The sequence below is a fragment of the Astatotilapia calliptera genome, chromosome 13, assembly GCF_964374335.1.
Source record: "Astatotilapia calliptera chromosome 13, fAstCal68.1, whole genome shotgun sequence".
Classification (NCBI taxonomy): Eukaryota; Metazoa; Chordata; class Actinopteri; order Cichliformes; family Cichlidae; genus Astatotilapia; species Astatotilapia calliptera.
In genome coordinates, this window is record NC_137434.1 from 31,811,691 (window position 1) to 31,829,291 (window position 17,601).

The 17,601-nt window shown below is 46.5% G+C and overlaps 1 protein-coding gene across 2 annotated transcripts in view; it reads right to left on the reverse strand.

Moving 5' to 3' along the window:
- Positions 1-953: 953 nt before the first annotated feature.
- The window catches only part of opn4a (opsin 4a (melanopsin)), a 33,640-nt gene continuing 16,992 nt past the window's right edge, over positions 954-17,601 (reverse strand). For both annotated transcript variants that reach the window (XM_026190649.2, XM_026190648.2), the window contains exons 3-12: positions 16,443-16,585; positions 14,947-15,080; positions 13,976-14,179; positions 13,638-13,809; positions 13,384-13,560; positions 12,555-12,662; positions 11,841-12,036; positions 11,602-11,766; positions 6,386-6,445; positions 954-5,644 (exon numbers count right to left, since the gene is read on the reverse strand). In XM_026190649.2, coding sequence (XP_026046434.1) covers positions 5,474-5,644; positions 6,386-6,445; positions 11,602-11,766; positions 11,841-12,036; positions 12,555-12,662; positions 13,384-13,560; positions 13,638-13,809; positions 13,976-14,179; positions 14,947-15,080; positions 16,443-16,585 — 1,530 coding nt within the window. In that variant the 3' untranslated portion in view covers positions 954-5,473. The remainder of the gene's footprint in view (positions 5,645-6,385; positions 6,446-11,601; positions 11,767-11,840; positions 12,037-12,554; positions 12,663-13,383; positions 13,561-13,637; positions 13,810-13,975; positions 14,180-14,946; positions 15,081-16,442; positions 16,586-17,601) is intronic.

Here is a 17,601-nt window from a genome sequence, read left to right on the forward strand (position 1 = left end):
CTTTCAAATAGATGCAAGTAAAACACAGCAGAAAATAAATAAAGTCAAAGACTCAGCGGTCCTGTTGCTCTATTTTCACCTGTAAAGCAGGAGCAGGGTAGGCGGAGGTTTACCCTGGTGCAGGTGTGCCGCGGTCAGTGGAAGAATCCGCGAGTTTCTCTGTGAGTTTCCCATTACGTCGTAGCTACTCGGTGCTTGTTGGAAGTTTAGGGGTTTTTCGCTGTAAAAAGAAGTTTTCTTCCCACGCACAGCGGACACTAATGTTTTTGTCACTTTTTACGGAATCAAACTCAAAGTAAGGTCAGTACTTCCACGCTTTAAACGCTGCACGCTCACTCTCTCCCACAATCGATATGTGATCCATTGTTGATCTGCACACAGCTGTTGTCACGAACGGCGCACTCGCTTACGTCACTGTCATGAGACACTCAAAGTCCTCTCACGGTTTTAGTAACGCAGTAACGTCGCGTGCTTACGGGAAAGTAACGGTAATCTAATTACCTTTTTGCAATAGTAATCCCTTACTTTACTCGTTACTTGAAAACAGTAATCGGATTACAGTAACGTGTAACGCGTTACTGCCCATCTCTGCTCATGAGTGATATGTTTGTGGCATTATGGAAACACGTCATTTATAATAGCTTACATTTATTATCAAATACCAGAAATCACTTTTTTTACACGATAATAACAAGTTGAAAAATTCATTTAAATTAAATTAAGTTAAATTTTAAAAGCTGTATTAAAGTATGAAGGTATTTTAGGACCTGAGAATATAAGGGACTGCATGTGATGGTGATAACGATCATTTACTCTTAGATTAAAGTTGTAAATTTAAAGAAAAACTGTTTAATTAAACTGATTAAATTAAATGGCTGATATGAAAACTGACAGCTCTGGCCTGGCTGTGTGACGTGTCTCTATGGTGATGGGGGTACAAAGGAGGCGGAGCATCACGGTGAATGACAGATTTTATTTAGAAAAATAAAGCAACACTGAAATAAATGATCCACAGTAACTGCTCTGCCCGCTCTCCAACATCGCTTCATCCAAACAGGAAGTTTAACACAACAAATCAAACATCTGTGTGTGTGTGGGGGGGGGGGGGGGAGGGGGGGGGCAGCAAAGACCCCCAGCAGCTAGAAAACAGTGTTGCTGACTAAATCTGTACCAGCTGAAGCATCAGTTAGAGAAGTGAAAGCTCTTCCACACACTTTGACAGAAAATAGCCTCCTATTCTGTTTCTGTAGTCATGTGACTGCTCACCACATGACCCTCTGCCATTTTGGGCACTGACACTGCGGGGTCATGTCACAGGCCTACAGAGGCGTGTGTGACCCCTGGAAACTAGACGCTCAGAAAAATGTGCGACCCCGACGAGCTGGTGAAAAACCCCGACTGCTTTGATCACTGACAGATGCCGATGTCCTCAAGCAGTCGCCTCTCTAAGTGAAACTATCCCGTCTTTAAGTCTGACGTCATTCGCCGTTTCCAGATCCAAACTCCACTTCAGGTCAAAGTCAAACGAACGCTGCGGCATCACTGAGAGTCACAAACTGTTGAAATTCTTTCATCTTTTATAAAATGATCAGTGTTGCTGCTTTACCAGGTGTAACAATGACGTTTAACATCCATGAAAACAGGATTTATTACATTTAACGGAGTTAGAAGTTATTCACAATACGAGGTTAGTCATTAATATACTGCTGCTGGGCTGCAGTTACATCGTAAACTGAGCTTTAAAATGAAGAGTGGTAATAAAACCCGAGAGAGGCCGACAGTGAGCACTGACTGTTTTTGTTCAGATTGAATGGAACAAAATACAAAACATGTTAAAAATACAACAGCCTTAATAAACACAGAGTAGTTTGGAAGCAGGGTCCATCCTTCATCACTTAGAGACGGGATAGAGTGCCACTTCCTCATTTCCTGTTTGTGTAGTTGTAGACAAGTCAGCGTCCTCCACACAAGCTACAGGTGACAGTGGCAACCTGCTAATGTTCAAAGCAATCACGGGAGGTGTTTGGTGTGGCATCGTCTTTATGACTGATTTCACCTCCACCAACCAGCAACCAGACTCCAACCAGTCACAGGGAATCCACAGTTTCCCGTGTGACTGCTGTTTTTGCATCATGTCCACTATGATGGTGGTATTTACTTTTTCCAATATTCAGAGTTATAACCGTGCTCCATGTTTTTGTACATCTCTTTCAGTTTATTGGCTTTTTTGTGACATTTGGATGCAGAAATGTTTTTTAGGATTTTCATATATCAGGACATGAGAAATCATCTGGTCCTGATCAGGTCTTAAAATAATTAGATTCAGCCTCCGGTGAACAAAAGCATGTGGCACGTTACATCATGTTAGTATCTATTAAAGATAAACTAAACTAACTGCAGTGTGAAAGTCTAACTCCGCCCCCTGATTCAGCGGCGTGTAGCGCCTCCTTCTGAGTTGCGGTGATGTTTCTGTGTGACTCCATGCGTCTGTCACGTCACTGTGGAGCAGTTTTGTCCCACTCGTCTTTACAGCGTCGCTTCATCTCATTCATGCTCAGCTCTCTGAACTCTCTAACCCTTCCAAGCGAGTCGCACCCGTTCAGTGTGTAGCTAACTGAGCTGTCATGAACTTTAACCTTTCACCTGCTATCGAGGCCTGTATCTTGTGATTTTTGCAGTTTCTCTGCAGCCCATATCTGCAAACTGCCAAACCGTCTGCTTTTATAGACGTGCTCACACTTGCTGATGTAACAAACGGCTTTAACCTGCAACTTTTATGAAACTTATTCAGATTAATGTTGGAGTTTAGTCACCTCTGAAGCTGTAGATGCTAACAGTTAGCATGTACAGAAGATTAGTAGTACAGCACAAGCTAACAGCTCATGTGTGTTAGCAGCATTTAACTGCTATACTTGCTAAAACACACTGCTTCAGCTTTATCAGTCCGATCTTGTTTTGTTAAACCCGTTTTAACCAGTGAGTTTGATGGTTTGCTTCAAGCTTCCGTCCCAACAGGAAAAGCACCATGAGCTTTATCTTTTTAAAGAAACATTCAGGTAAAGTTTAGGGAACAGCTGAGGAGCTCAAACAGACATGTCAGATGACCAAGAGCTGCGCTATTATCGACATGATTTTCTCTTTTAAACACTATAAAAATATCACAGTCACATTCCACGACACTGCGCTTCAGCAAAGTACGCCTTTAGTTAAATAAAGGAAAGGAAGCCGCAGAAACAGTACGAAATGATCTGAACAACACTTTAAAACACAAAACACTGAAAATATCTTCAGAACAAAAGCGTTTTTGCAGGCCTCTCAGGACTCGCGGAGATTACACCGAAAGAATCTGACTGGAAATAAACTCTATGTACAGGCCACAATGAGCTCAACACAGAGACTGCAAAGGACGTCCCAGCATGTTTTCCCCAAGTCGGGCATCGGGCTTCCCGGAAAATCTGATTTTCAGCTTTTTAAAGGAAGAGTTTAACTAAAACTAGAATTTACAGCTAAAACACAGCAGTTGACTTTTTGGTTTGTTATTCCTGGTTTAGATATGGTTGTTGAACGTGAACTAACCCTGAAGGGTGTACTACGAAGGAAAGCTACATATCCAGGCTTTCTTTGTCTTAGCTGGATCAGCAAAGCCCCAGAGATAACAGAGATGACAGGTTATCAACTGAAGAAAGACGATTCGTGCATCATGTGACTCTTTTTTTTCTTCACAAAATGATCCCCGTGAGCGCCACCCGCTCCATTTAGAGATGTTATAAAGTGAGGATGATAAAATAGTAAGTAAAATATTATTAAAAAGAAATTAAATGTTTACAAAGAACATAAAATATAACAGCTAAATAATCTGAAGATTATTGGAGAAACTGATTAATCTGGTGATTTGTGTCACAGAGATTTGAATTGCAGTGAAAGATTTTGTGTCTGAGCGCGCTAAATGCTGCAGTTTACTTCTAAGCACAACATTACAGCAACATTACTTTTTGCTTCATTCAGCGCTCTTTGTAAGTAGATATAGAATCTATATCACACTGAAAACATGCCAGAAATAAAAGAATCGTTGACAACTTGGCGCTTCCAGACAATTTTAAACTGAAAATTCAAACATAACCTGCTCCTGGCCAGGTGATGTGTTCAGCATCAGTTGCCATGGTGATTTAGCTTGTAAAATAAGGGCCACATTGGTGACATGGAAAATTATGACTTTAAGCTCTACACAGTTCACTAACCCAATAATCTTCTTCGTAGTTACACCCCTCAGTTTAGAACATATCAGTGTTGGTTACACAACAAATAAATGAGCATCGTTTCAGCTCTCCTACTGCTGTGGTTCAAGAAGTCACAACTATGCAGGCCAAAAACGTTGTGGGCAAGAAAAGCAGCTTTATGTTTTTTATTCTTAAAGAAGGTTTGGATGGCTGTTCTTTTTACTGCCCCTTATTAGGTTTCTGGAAGCTGACCAATCAGGAAACAGTGGGTTTATGGGGGTGGGGGTGTTCTTAAAGAGACAGGAGCTAAAATGGCTCATTTCAGATAGAAGATGAACAGAGGGGCAGCTTTAAAGGCCGATACAAAGGTTTTGTTTTTCTAAACTGTTCATAATGACAAAAAAGATTTAAAAAATACTTTAAAGTTGGAAATGAGCAGAAAAACTGCTTGGTGCAGAGCCACATCCACAGCGATCGGTAATCACTGTGGGTATAAGATCGATGTCCTGAGATGTTCTTATTGGCACTGAGTCAGTGATTTCTTGAATTTATAGTTAGTTTTGGTTAGATGGGATGCACATAACCATCTTCATGATTTAACCTTTATGATTTGCTCCGGTGGCATCACATTGAGGTCTGAGCTGGAAATCCACATGCAAAGCAGAAACATAAGAAGACCAAGGGCAGGAAAGCACACGGTTTACTGAGGAATCACAGAATGAAGAATCTCCTCCCTCAGCTCAAAGTCCTCTCAGACACCAGAAAACCTCTAAAGGGACCCTCACCTGTCACAGGAGACCTTGGCTAAAGAGGCATTTTCATCAGTCTGACTGAACATTTCCACCCTCAGAGTCCGTGTGGCTGCAGTGTAATCAAAGATCAGACCTGCTCTCAGCTTTCAGGAGCTCTTTAAAGAGCAACTCAATGCAAAATATGAATTCTGTAACATTTCAACTCACAGCAGCTGCTTTCCCTTCACTCAAAACAACCAAACAGAGTGAGAGGATACACCTTGTTTCAGGTAAGCTGCTCTTTAAGTAAACTGTTTTGTTCGTTGGTAAAACAGCTCCAGGTTGGGTTTGGAATTTGTCTCCATCCATATCGGTACAAATCGGGTAAAATCTATAAACGACCTGCAGATTTACAATCTGATGAGTTCTGATGGCTTTTTCTGAACTGCACAGTCCCAAATATCTGCCTGGACCTTAGGTGGTCACATGGCTGCAGGTGTTTAAACAGGAGAGGGGGGTGGAGCTCTACGCCGAACCCGCCCCTGCACCTCCACCGCCGCTGCTGTTGGTCGCCTTCGATCGAGATGTGCGGGAACCACTTCGTCCCGTGGAAAGGAAAGGGCTGGACTCGGAGGTGATGACGATACTCGGGATTCGACAGAGTGCGCCTCTTGCACCATCTGTAAAATCACCGTTCTGTGAAAGAGACAAAGACGGTTATTTAAAACAAATGTGACTGATGCCTAAATCTGAGAGGGCAGGCATGCCATCGTAAACCAATCACGGATCAATGATAGCGCTAAATGACCACCGCTGGGTTTTTAGCGCCATCGTCGGCACAAAGCAAATTTGTAGGTAATCATTTAACAGCTGTTTAACAGGGATCCAGAGGTCACTGGATCCCTGATTCATGAGAGTCAATCCTCCGAACCAACAACTGAAGCCAAAGCGGGAGTGCTAAAAACAAAACCTGCAGTTCCTCTAGTGTCCAGTGGAGGCAGCAGTGAGTCCGTCCCCGAAGACTCTCATGTTACAACAGAAACAAACATGTTTCCAGCCTGATACACAAACTGTTTGTCTCTGTGGATGATTTTTTGTTTCATAGAAACAAAATGAAACCACCAAACGATGAATCCTGTGCAGGACGTGCGTGGTGCTCTCGTACAGATTTGCACAGATGGTTTGTTAATTCATCAATATTCAGATCATTTAATAACATATAAAATATTTGTATTACAACACTGGTGTCACATTTTCAGATCTGTATAAATCTTTGGATCAGAATAAAATCGTTTCATCTAAATACAGATAATCGCTTACAAAACAACATAAATAAAAAAAGCATAAATTAAATGAAAGGGTCCTGCTTTCACCTTCACATCATTTACTGCACCTCCACCAACAGATGTGACTGTAAAAGCTGTTTGTGAAACTCACATTTGAACTGCTGCTGCGTTCACCTGCTCCTGCCGTGGGAAGCTTAGTGTCACAGGACGTCTAGAAGAGAAACACATGGACTCATACTGTGACTCATGCTGCTCAACACCAACAGTTCAACATCATGAACCATGAACGACAATGAAGACACAAGGAAAATGGTACAAATCACCTATTTAATCCTAAAATCTTAAAATATATGTGCAAAGTTTTCTATCTCTGAGAAAAGTTAAAAAATTGTAGATCAGCCGTTGTTACGTATATGTTATTATTGTTAGGATGCCTGGGTCGTTGACTCAGGGTTTTTGAGTTTATTATTATTATTATTTATAATTTCTAGTCTTTGGTTCCTTTGTTAGAGTTCTGTCTTTTGGTTTATGTCTCTGTCTTCTCTAGTTGCTCTGTCTCCCCTGTCAGCTGTATCCCCTTGTCTAGTTCGCGTCTCTGTGTATCCTTAGTTCCTATATCCCCGTGTCCAGTCAGTGTCTGTGTCTGTCCTGGTCCCACGTCTCTGTTCCCTCTGTAGTGCCTGCATGTGAGTCTGTGTCTTTGTTCAGTCTGTGTTTTGTGTTTCCTGTTTTACTTTGAAGGTCTCTGTCTTATATCAGTGTGTTCAGGTGACGCTTCCTTGTCTCGTCAGTTCTGATTTGCCCCAGCTGTGTTTCCCTCCCGTTACCCATTCCCTGATTGCTCCCTCTGTGTATTTAAGCCCTGTGTTTCTCTGTGTCTGTCATGGTCCTGCGACCATGACTCAGTGACTTTATGTTTATGTTCTTTATTGTTATTACTTTCATTATTATTCATGGCTGTTTTGGGATGGTTTGTGTTTGGGATTTTAGACACTGGGTTCTGGGTTTGTGCTCCCTCTGTTGGTCCCTGGTGTTAGTGTTCCCCTGTCTCGTCAGGTTAATCAGGTCCAGCTGTTTCCCCCACCTGTGTGTGATTTCCCAGTGTCTCTTTGTGTATTTATAGTGTGTGATTTCCTCTGCTCCTCGTCGCGTCGTCTGTGTTCATACCTGGTGTAATCCCCTGCGTGCTCTCCCTGCTGTTCTCCCTTCATGCTCAGGTTTGCTATTTCTTTGTGTAGTTTCTCCCAGTTAGTTCATCCTTAGTTCTGTTTTACCATCCCCACTTTATATTGGATATTATCAATAAATCACCCTCACACCTGAATAAGTGCTGCGTTTTGAGTCCTCCTTCCGCTCTCCACACGGCTGCTGCCCCGGACCGTGACAGTACGACGCGACCACAACATGGACCCAGCAGCGCTTAACCCGTCCAAGGAGCTATGGGAGAATCTAATCGATGCCACACAGGAGCTTATTGACCTGTGGCTGGAAAACCCGGGCGGGGAGTCCCAGCGCGCTATAGAGAGGCGGCTACAGTGTCTGGTGACCGGTCTCCCATGGCTTCTAGGCTCGCTATGTCCGTGGGAGCGGGAGTTTCTACTTTTGGACCTTGGACTACACCCCCCGTCTGCATTCACTTTCGAGCAGCCCGATGCGGTGAGTCAGCGGGATGCATTGCTTTCCCCAGTTTCCGGGACTTTGTTTTCTGGGGCTATTCAGAGCGGGATGGGAGACTGTATGGATCGCTTACCTACCTTCGTGGTAACGGATCCTTCCCAAGTGGGCGTGTACAAACCCGCTGCAAAACTGACACTGTGTCTCTGCCGCTCCTTCTGAGCCAGGACTTTATTGCCATTCTCCGGCTCAGTTCTGTGTCCAGCCACAAGCTTCCCAGTCTGTAGCTCAACCATTAGCCTCCCTTAAGCCACAATTTTCACACTGTTTTTCCACCGCTGTTTCTGAGCAGGGAGACAAACTGTTTCACTACGGGCCTGTTCCTCAAAAGCTGGCTACATTAGAGACTATTGCTCACTCCGGGGCTTCCCCAGAGGCTGGGTTTCTGCCCTCAGCTTACTCTGGACCCCTGGAGGCCAAGATGCCAGCTGTGAACTGCACCGGGCTGTCACTGCCTGAGCAGGGTCAGTGCTCTGCGCAGCTGCAGCCCTCCTTATGTGTGCCGGAGGCCCACGTGCCTACTGGTTTTGTTTCATGTGTGCCAGAGGCCCACGTGCCTACTGGTTTTGTTTCATGTGTGCCAGAGGCCCACGTGCCTACTGGTTTTGTTTCATGTGTGCCGGGGGCCCCGGTGCCCACTGGTTCTGCGGCTGTTTTCGCTGGGGGGCCCGAGGAGCCCGTCCAGCCTCCTGCTTCGCCTGCTGGGGGGCCCGAGGAGCCCGTCCGGCCTCCTGCCACACTGACTGCCACGTCGGCTGGGGGGCCCGAGGAGCCCGTCCGGCCTCCTGCTTCTTCGGCTGGGGGGCCCGAGGAGCCCGTCCGGCCTCCTGCTTCTTCGGCTGGGGGGCCCGAGGAGCCCGTCCAGCCTCATGCCACACCGGCTGCCACATCAGCTGGGGGGCCCGAGGATCCCGTCCGGCCACCTGTGGCTGCTTCTCCACCTGTGGCTGCTTCTCCACCTGTGGCTGCAGCGCTACCACCTGCTACTGCCACGCCTCAGCCTGAAGCTTCGTCCTCGCCCGGCCCGGCTTCAGCTACAGCTTCGTCCTCGCCCGGCCCAGCTTCATCCTCACCTGGCCCGGCTTCAGCCTCGCCTGGTTCTGGTCCAGCTTCATCCTCACCTGGCCCAGCTTCGGCTACAGCGTCAGCTTCGCCTGGCCCGGCTTCAGCTACAGCTTCATCATCGCCTGGCCCGGCTTCATCCACGCCTGGCCCGGCTTCATCCACGCCTGGCCCGGCTTCATCCACGCCTGGCCCGGTTTCATCCACGCCTGGTCCGGCTTCATCCTCGCCTGATTCTGGTCCAGCTTCATCCTCACCTGGCCCAGCTTCAGCTACAGCTTCGCCCTCGCCCGGTCCGGCTTCAGCCTCGTCTGGTCCAGCTTCAGTCTTGCCCGGTCCTGGTCCGGCTTCGTCCCTGCCTGGTCCGGCTTCATCCTCGTCTGGTCCAGCCTTCGTGCCCGCATCCTCGGCCACAGCATCCTCATCTTCACCCGCAGCGCCTGGTCCAGCCTCCGCTTCAGCGTCCTCATCAGCTTCGCCTGGTCCAGCCTCAGCTTCAGCGTCCTCATCAGCCTCGCCTGGTCCAGCCTCCGTGTCTGCATCCTCGTCTGGTCCAGCCTCCGTGTCTGCATCCTCGTCTGGTCCAGCCTCCGTGTCTGCATCATCATCTCCGCCTGCTGCGGTCCCGGCTTCCGTGCCCTCAGCCTCGCCTGGCCCAGCCTCGTTTGGGTCTGGAGCTAAACGGCCGTTTTCTGGACCGCTGGCTAGGCTACTGGCCGGGTGCCGTCACCTGAGCGGCCGCCGTTGCCTTCCGCACGGCCGGCGCCCGGACCCTCTTCGCCTGAGCGGCCGCCGTTGCCTTCCGCACGGCCGGCCCCCGGACCCTCTTCGCCTGAGCGGCCGCCGTTGCCTTCCGCACGGCCGGCCCCCGGACCCTCTTCGCCTGAGTGGCCGCCGTTGCCTTCCGCACGGCCGGCCTCCTGAACCTTTTGTGCGCCTCCACGGCCTTCTTCGTGGCCGGCCTCCTGAACTGTCCCATCCCGGCCTCCTGTGTTATCGGGCCCCTGGCCGGCCACCTGAACTGTGTTTTGGACTCTGCTCCCCTGTGAGTTTTTTTTTGTGAACATTTGTTTGGGACTCTGGGGCCTCCGTCTTTGGTCTTGGCCCGGTCCCTCCGTCCTGGGCCCCCTGCCGCCCGCCCGGATCTGGTGGTGTGTTTCTGTGGCTGTCGGGGGCCAGCCCTTGAGGGGGGGGGGTACTGTCATGGTCCTGCGACCATGACTCAGTGACTTTATGTTTATGTTCTTTATTGTTATTACTTTCATTATTATTCATGGCTGTTTTGGGATGGTTTGTGTTTGGGATTTTAGACACTGGGTTCTGGGTTTGTGCTCCCTCTGTTGGTCCCTGGTGTTAGTGTTCCCCTGTCTCGTCAGGTTAATCAGGTCCAGCTGTTTCCCCCACCTGTGTGTGATTTCCCAGTGTCTCTTTGTGTACTTATAGTGTGTGATTTCCTCTGCTCCTCGTCGCGTCGTCTGTGTTCATACCTGGTGTAATCCCCTGCGTGCTCTCCCTGCTGTTCTCCCTTCATGCTCAGGTTTGCTATTTCTTTGTGTAGTTTCTCCCAGTTAGTTCATCCTTAGTTCTGTTTTACCATCCCCACTTTATATTGGATATTATCAATAAATCACCCTCACACCTGAATAAGTGCTGCGTTTTGAGTCCTCCTTCCGCTCTCCACACGGCCGCTGCCCCGGACCGTGACAGTGTCTGTGTTGCGATCTACCGTTTATTTAGCTGTGTGTTCTGTCAGTCCTCTGGTTTGAGTTTATTTTGGTTTTTTCCAGTTATGTTATGTTTGAGTTCAGCATTAAAGCTATTTCAGTTTACGTTTGTCTCTGGAGTCTGCATCTTGGGTCCTATTCCTGTCTGCACACAGCCGTCACTTAACAATTATGGCTGTTACTATGAGAGAAGATCTATTAATCCTGAGTCTTGGCAAATTAACACAGAGGCCAAAACATTAAACATGAATTAAATAAAGTCTGTAGTCTCTGTAGATTAAAAAAGCTCAATACATTTAAAAAAGTATTTAACTTCCGGTGCCGCTCTGAGCTGGCAGCCAGTATCAGCAGCTCTGTTCTATTCTATTCTAAAAAGCAAAAATAAAAAAATACAATGGTAATAAAAAGTTAAAACATAATAAACACAAGATAATAAACAATTAAATAAAATAAAGTTTAAAATAAAGACTAAAAATCGATTGCTAAAGATAGTAAAACACGTGTAGTATTATGTGGTTAATATTTTACAGATGAATCATACTAACACTGGTATGTCCTCAGTAATGATATTTATTCTGTCGTGTTATCGCAGCTGTGATTGTGAAACACGTTCTCACATCGTCATCATTATATTAGGCCTCCGGGTTGGATTGTATTGTCTGTCTGTGTGAATTCACTTCCTGTTCCATAGGGGGCGCTCTTGAGTTGTCCTGGTTTTATTTGTGGATTTCAGACTTGTTGTTTTGAGCCTGCGGCTCTTTGTGTTTGCAGCATTTACAGGGCTCAGTTTTGAATAAACGAATGGATTTTCTTTTTGTTTCGTCCTGATGGCGTCAGCGGTTCGATCCTCTCTGTGACACTTTCACAATTTATCCACTATTTTACATCTTCCGTTCTCTGAGTTTACCTTTTCAAAGATGCCCGAGTCGTGGCTCTTCAGCTTGGACTTGAAGCTGGATGAGGGTTTGAAGTCGGGCAGCTCGGCGGTGTCTCTGCTGATGTCACAGGAGACCTGACGGCTGGCCGGTCTGGATCCCAGACTGGACAGGTCAGCCTCGGTGTCTGTCAGACCCTGCAGAGGTTAAACGGACACTCCTGAACATTGACCGTTTTTTAAACTTCCTGATTAAACCGTTTCAAGCTTACCGATTCGCTGTCAGAGGCAGAGGAGAGGCGGGACTTGAAAGTGCTCTGCCGCCTGAACTGGCTGCTGATGTCAGAGGTCTGGCTGGTCACAGTAGAGCGGCGTGTCGACACGAAGCTGCTGCTGGTCGAGCGGATGTCACGAGGACGGACGCAGAGCAGCACGCCAAGACATGGGATGTACTTGGCCAACGCTATCCTGCAAAGAGAGGTCAAGGGTCAGTGTGGAGTCTATACCGATCAGTACTTCAGTGGCTCATGCAGCTAATGCAGTGTCCAGTCATTTGTGATATTTAGTCTCCTTTTCAGCTCACTTCCTGTTTTATTTTGAACTGCTCACAGCCCGTGCACTGATTTTTAAAGCACCCGAAGGTCACAGTTATCAGCCTCGTCTGATTCTCTGAGTATGCTGATGATGAGATGTTCACAGTGAAACTGAGTCACAGCTTGTAGGTTTACTTCTGAGAAACTCTCTCCTTCCTGTTTTAGAAACTGATCATGTGATGGACCTGCTGCCAAATAACCTGATCAGCTGCTACATGTTTTATCAGGTGTCACTAAATCGAAGGTCACATTTTTCTGAAAATTGAACATTTTCTTAGTTTAAACATCTGATATGTTTTCTATGTTTTATTATGAATAAATGTAGATTACACTCTGTACATTTATTTAGAACTGGGGCTGCAGTCAGTCTTTTACCTGTGAAATGGGGTTTACCTGTATTTTGGGTGTGTGATGGCGTAGATGATGGGGTTGTGGATGGCCGAGGCCTTGGCGATGATGGCGGGGACAGAGTTCATGTAGGGTGTCAACATGTCTGCGTACCTGTGAACCAGAACACACCGGTTAATGTGGGGCTCGCCGGGTTAAACGAGCATCGGTTCAGACAGTCGAGCCCTGCTGCTCCTTTCACACTCGGTTTGTATCCTGGGACTAAGCAGCTCTGCGTGACTCACGGGTCGAATTTGAACCTCAGCCATCTCTTAATGGCTCCACCCCCCCACCCCCTACCCCCCAGTCTGAAACAACTCGCTTCAGCTCCTTTTCTCTTTGAGGCCTCTTAAACTTTGATTGTCCAGCTCCTGGTATTTAAGATCATTCTCCAAATTGTTTTTACCATTTCAGTTACAGTAAAGTCACTTTTTGTATCCTAATTTTTAAAAATATGAAGCAAAACAAGAGGACCTGACAAAATAGGAGCTTTTTAAATATTATTATTACTTTTTAAAAATGTTTTGTCATTTAGGACTTCAGCTTTTTGTTTTCTGAATTCGTTTACAGCGTCAGCCACTCTTTCTTTCTCACCAGCCTCGGCGATGAGCTTGGATGAGAAAACACTTTTTAACAAAGATCTTTCAAACTTTAAAGCCGCAGTGGACAAAAATGTAAATGAGCTGAAATAAACGAGCCACATTTCTCTAAGAGACGGAGAGCGGCACCTAGTGGCCATCAGAGGAAGTCCAGCGACACAAAGCTCAGAGTTTTGTTGTAGTTCGACTCAGATGACACACACGTTTTCATAGGTGTGGAGGTTTGAGTGTTTTACCCGGCGAAGGCGGTGAGGGCCACGGTGGAGTACGGCGACCAGGAGATGACGTAGAGCAGGATGACGATGAGCGCGATCTTCGCCATCTTCCACTCGTTCTGCAGCCGATGGAAACTCTTCATGGAATCACGAGTGCTGCCGTGACTGTGAACACTGCCGTTAATCTTCCCCACTGCCCTGAAACGCACACGAGCTTCAGTCAGTCACTGAAGTCAGGCACAGCTGAACGAAAGACATCTGAGATTCAAACTGACTGGTTGGTGGTGCGGATGGCGCGGAAGATGAAGATGTAGCAGTAGATGATGATGAAGAGAGGCAGGAAGAAAACGAAGATGAAGAGCAGCATGGTGTAGGCTCTCACAGACGGCGTGAAGGTCATGTAGTCCCACGTACAGGAGGTCATCAGGCCCTCAGGGACGTAGGCGCCTGAAACGTTAACACAGAGAGAGGTGGTTCTTTGGACCGCCGTTTTTATCTGGATCTTTGTCGGAAGTCTACCTGACATTAAAGTGTTATTCAGTCTGATAAACGCTGTTACTGTCACGTGCTGTCGTATACAGTATTCTAAATGTGCTGTGTCGCGTGTCCTCACTCCAGCCGAAGAACGGCGGCAGGCTCCAGCCCAGCGAGTAGGCCCAGGCCGCCACGAGGATGAGGAGGGCCCGCTTCCGAGACAGCACTCCAATGGATGTGAGAGGCCTCGTGATGACGAAGTAACGGTCGATAGCGATCACCGTCATCGTGATCATGGAGCAGATCCCAAACAGAGCGCCACAGAAAGCATACAGCTCGCAGCCTGCAGGCAACAGAGAGGGATTAGAGTCGCTTTAAACTTCTCTTCTTTCCTGTGACAAATAAACCTCCTTCGCTCAGCGTCTCTCTGAGCGACTCAAACACAGCGCTCTTCTCTCTGAGCTGAAAGTTACTGGTTCACATCGTGGTGGAGAAGAATGGAAAAGAAGCTGCAGATAGAAAATAAAACAATCAGTCATTTTAAGCCCTGAAGCTCAAATTCAGTCACACGTCGGACACGGTGAAGGAAAACACCTGTGAAGAGGCAAGAACATCTTTAGGAAGGCAGAGATTGGTCAAGAGGTTTCTACGCAACAATAAGGCCATAAGACAAACATGTGTGTTACCAGCCTCCGTCGTTTCACTTACATCCAGCAGAAGGCAGTGTACGCGTTTATAGACAGACCCTGAGTGAAGTGGGCCCCCCCACCTTCGCTACGTTTGTGATGCTAACATTTTCACTGGTGCCGCTAAAGGTTTTTAGGGGTCATCCAAGGTCAACCAGCCCCTTTCCTTACAGTGAAAACATCACAACATTACAAACACTTTTATCATGATCACACTCTTAAAAGCAAAAAAATGTAACAGTTACAATCAACTTTGTATTCTGTCCGAGAAAGAAATACAAAAAAAGAAAAAAGGGGGCGTGGCCTGACTGACAGGTGGCTGTAGCTGCTAGCTGTCTGTTAGCTTCACCTGAACTGGTCCGTGTTTGTGCTGTTGGAGCATTTGTAATGAGATCATCTGTAATATCAGCCATGCAGTTGGTACCTTTCTCTCCAAAGATCCACCTCTTGTGCATGCTGGTGGTGAAGAAGATGGGTGACTGGGTGATGCACATCAGGAGGTCAGTGATGGCCAAATTAATGATGAACATGTTGGGCGGCGTGCGCAGGCTGCGACTCCTGCAAAGACATTTTAAACAGAATTAATTTGTTAATTACAGAAAAACTGCTGAAAAATACTCGAACCTCCCACAAACTGCTAACTTTAACTAAGTGATATTGTTACATTAGTGAAATTCTGTCTTTTACAGAAAATAAAACTGAATTTTGAGCAGATGATCCAAATCTGAACAGTTTGATGTTTTTCAGTAATGACTGAGTCTGTCTGAAGGAGAGCACTCAGGGCTCCTTCAGCTTGAACATGAACGTTTAATCAATGACGCATTCGCCTTAAACCACAGCTGATTGTAGCAGAAGAAGGATCGATGCCCATCCAAGGAACAGGCAGATCGATGCGCACATCGAATTTTTCTTAGGTGGAAAAGCTTCTTAAAGGAACTCCTGAAATCATTGTGCTCATTGTTTCTCTGCAGACATGGAAGAAGAAAAGAGCTGCTCGATAAATGAGCGGCAGCTCGTTCCAGACAGAGGTCCTGATTTCCTACTTATCCCAGCATGAGGAACCTCTGATTAAAGCCTTACGGGCCGTCCTTTCTCTCCGGTGCTTCTGCAGCTGCTCATGCGCTTCATCCTCAAACACTATACCAGCGTTCTTTTTAAAGACCGTTCATTTCCAGCTCCATCCTTTTCCTCTTGGACTCTCTGCTCCTTATCCATCTTATACTTTCCCTCAGACCATCCATTAAGCCTACTTTCTTCTTACTGGGCGACTTCTGTAAGCCTGTGAGCCTGTCTGTAGCCAATGAGCAGATAAAGAAATCCTGGATGAGATGAGTTTGAGTTGAGCCTCTGTTAACAAGTAAAGCTAAATCTGTTTAGTCGTTTCAGGTTCCAAATATTTATTCTGGACTCTCCTGAGGCAGCTTTCCATTACTCAGAGTTCAGAATAATCCTTCTTTATCTGATCCTGGACGGCAGGTCCAAGAGTAGAAGTGAGAGTTTTTAGAAGTGTCGGTCGTGTCTAATATGATTTCATTTGAACAGGAGACGTTTGAGGGCAGAGATGAGAAATTTCAGACTGTGAAACATATAAAAACTGTTTCAGCTTTCATGCTGTGTTGTGCAACTATTATTCTACGGCTAATTAACCCAAATCTGAAGATTACCTGAGATTTAACATGTGACACCCTGTGTTATCATTTGATCAGTGTAGAAGCTCCTTATATATATATTACAATGCACACATGAAGTTACTACAGTTATCACAAAGCAATAAGACTTCACACTGTGCAGCACCGCGGTTACAAATAAATACATGAGTGAGAGTTTTAGTCAAGTTTAGATTAAAATAAAATGAACAGTAACTGTTTTTGGGGCCTAAGGCTGCATTTTCACCTGAAAGCAGCACGGTGATGAGCGTACCTGCTGAAGGCGTAGATGACCAGGAAGTTCCCAATCATGCCCGTGATGCCGATGGTGAGAATCACGGAGCCAATGGTGTAGTGGGCGTGGTCGGGCACATCCACGGTGGGGAATGGGCGTGGCGCCTCGGGCACCATCGCCACCTGCAGGACCGAACGCAGAATGACAAGAGAACGTGACACCTCTGCAAAAGCAATTGCGAAACTTTCAGCTGCTTCCTTCAGGGGGTCACTATCTGAAAAGAAAGAAAAAGACCCTACAATAATACAGAGAAAACCTCAACAACTAGACCACCCCCCTATGAGCAAGCACTTTGGCGACAGTAGGAAGGAAAAACTCCATTTTAACAGGAAGAAACCTCCGGCAGAACCAGGCTCGGGGTCTGCTGGAGCAGCTGGGATTGAGGGGAGGAAGACTGTGACGCGTTGTTAACGTGTGAACAGCAGCTTCTGGAAGCTTTTAAGGTGGAATGCTTCCCTGCATGTCAGTTAGTGTAAGAGCTTTGTTTAATGAAATGAAAATGCAGTAAAAAGTACATACGACAGAACCATGACACAGAGATGCAGGGCTGAGATATGATGGTCGTATTTAGAGACAGGCCGTCGTTGTTTAATGTCCCAGTTTTTCTTGTTGGGAGGTCTAAAGCACCTGTGTGAAACAAAAGAGCCTCACAAACACACCCCAAAAACGACGAAGCATTTCCTGTTTCCTGTTCAACTAAAAGTCCTCTTCAGATTGATCTTAAAACACAAATACAGATTTAAACCTGCAGCTGGAGGACTGATCGTTTCTAAAGACTAGAAGAGAACGCGAGGCCAGAAACTCCTTCCTGTCGATGATGTTGTTATTCCACTCGGAGGAAAGCCTTCACGCTCACAGACTTCACTAATCACTAACCGGCGACCTAAATCCTTCCTGACAGGCGGCGTCTTCACAGGTCTGTCCATCGCTGTTTCTAATGAACCTCCTCCGAGCCTCCTCCCTGTCAGGCCTCAGATCAGTGCCAGCAGAAACATCAGGAACAGCTAATCAGAGTTGGAGGTTGGCCCGAGGAGCGACTCGAATTATTGGACTTTTAATAAAGCGGTTTAAAACCCTGATGGACTCTGGCAGGGAAACGGACGCTCCTCGATCATTTCTGCAGGAGAAAACTTAAAGC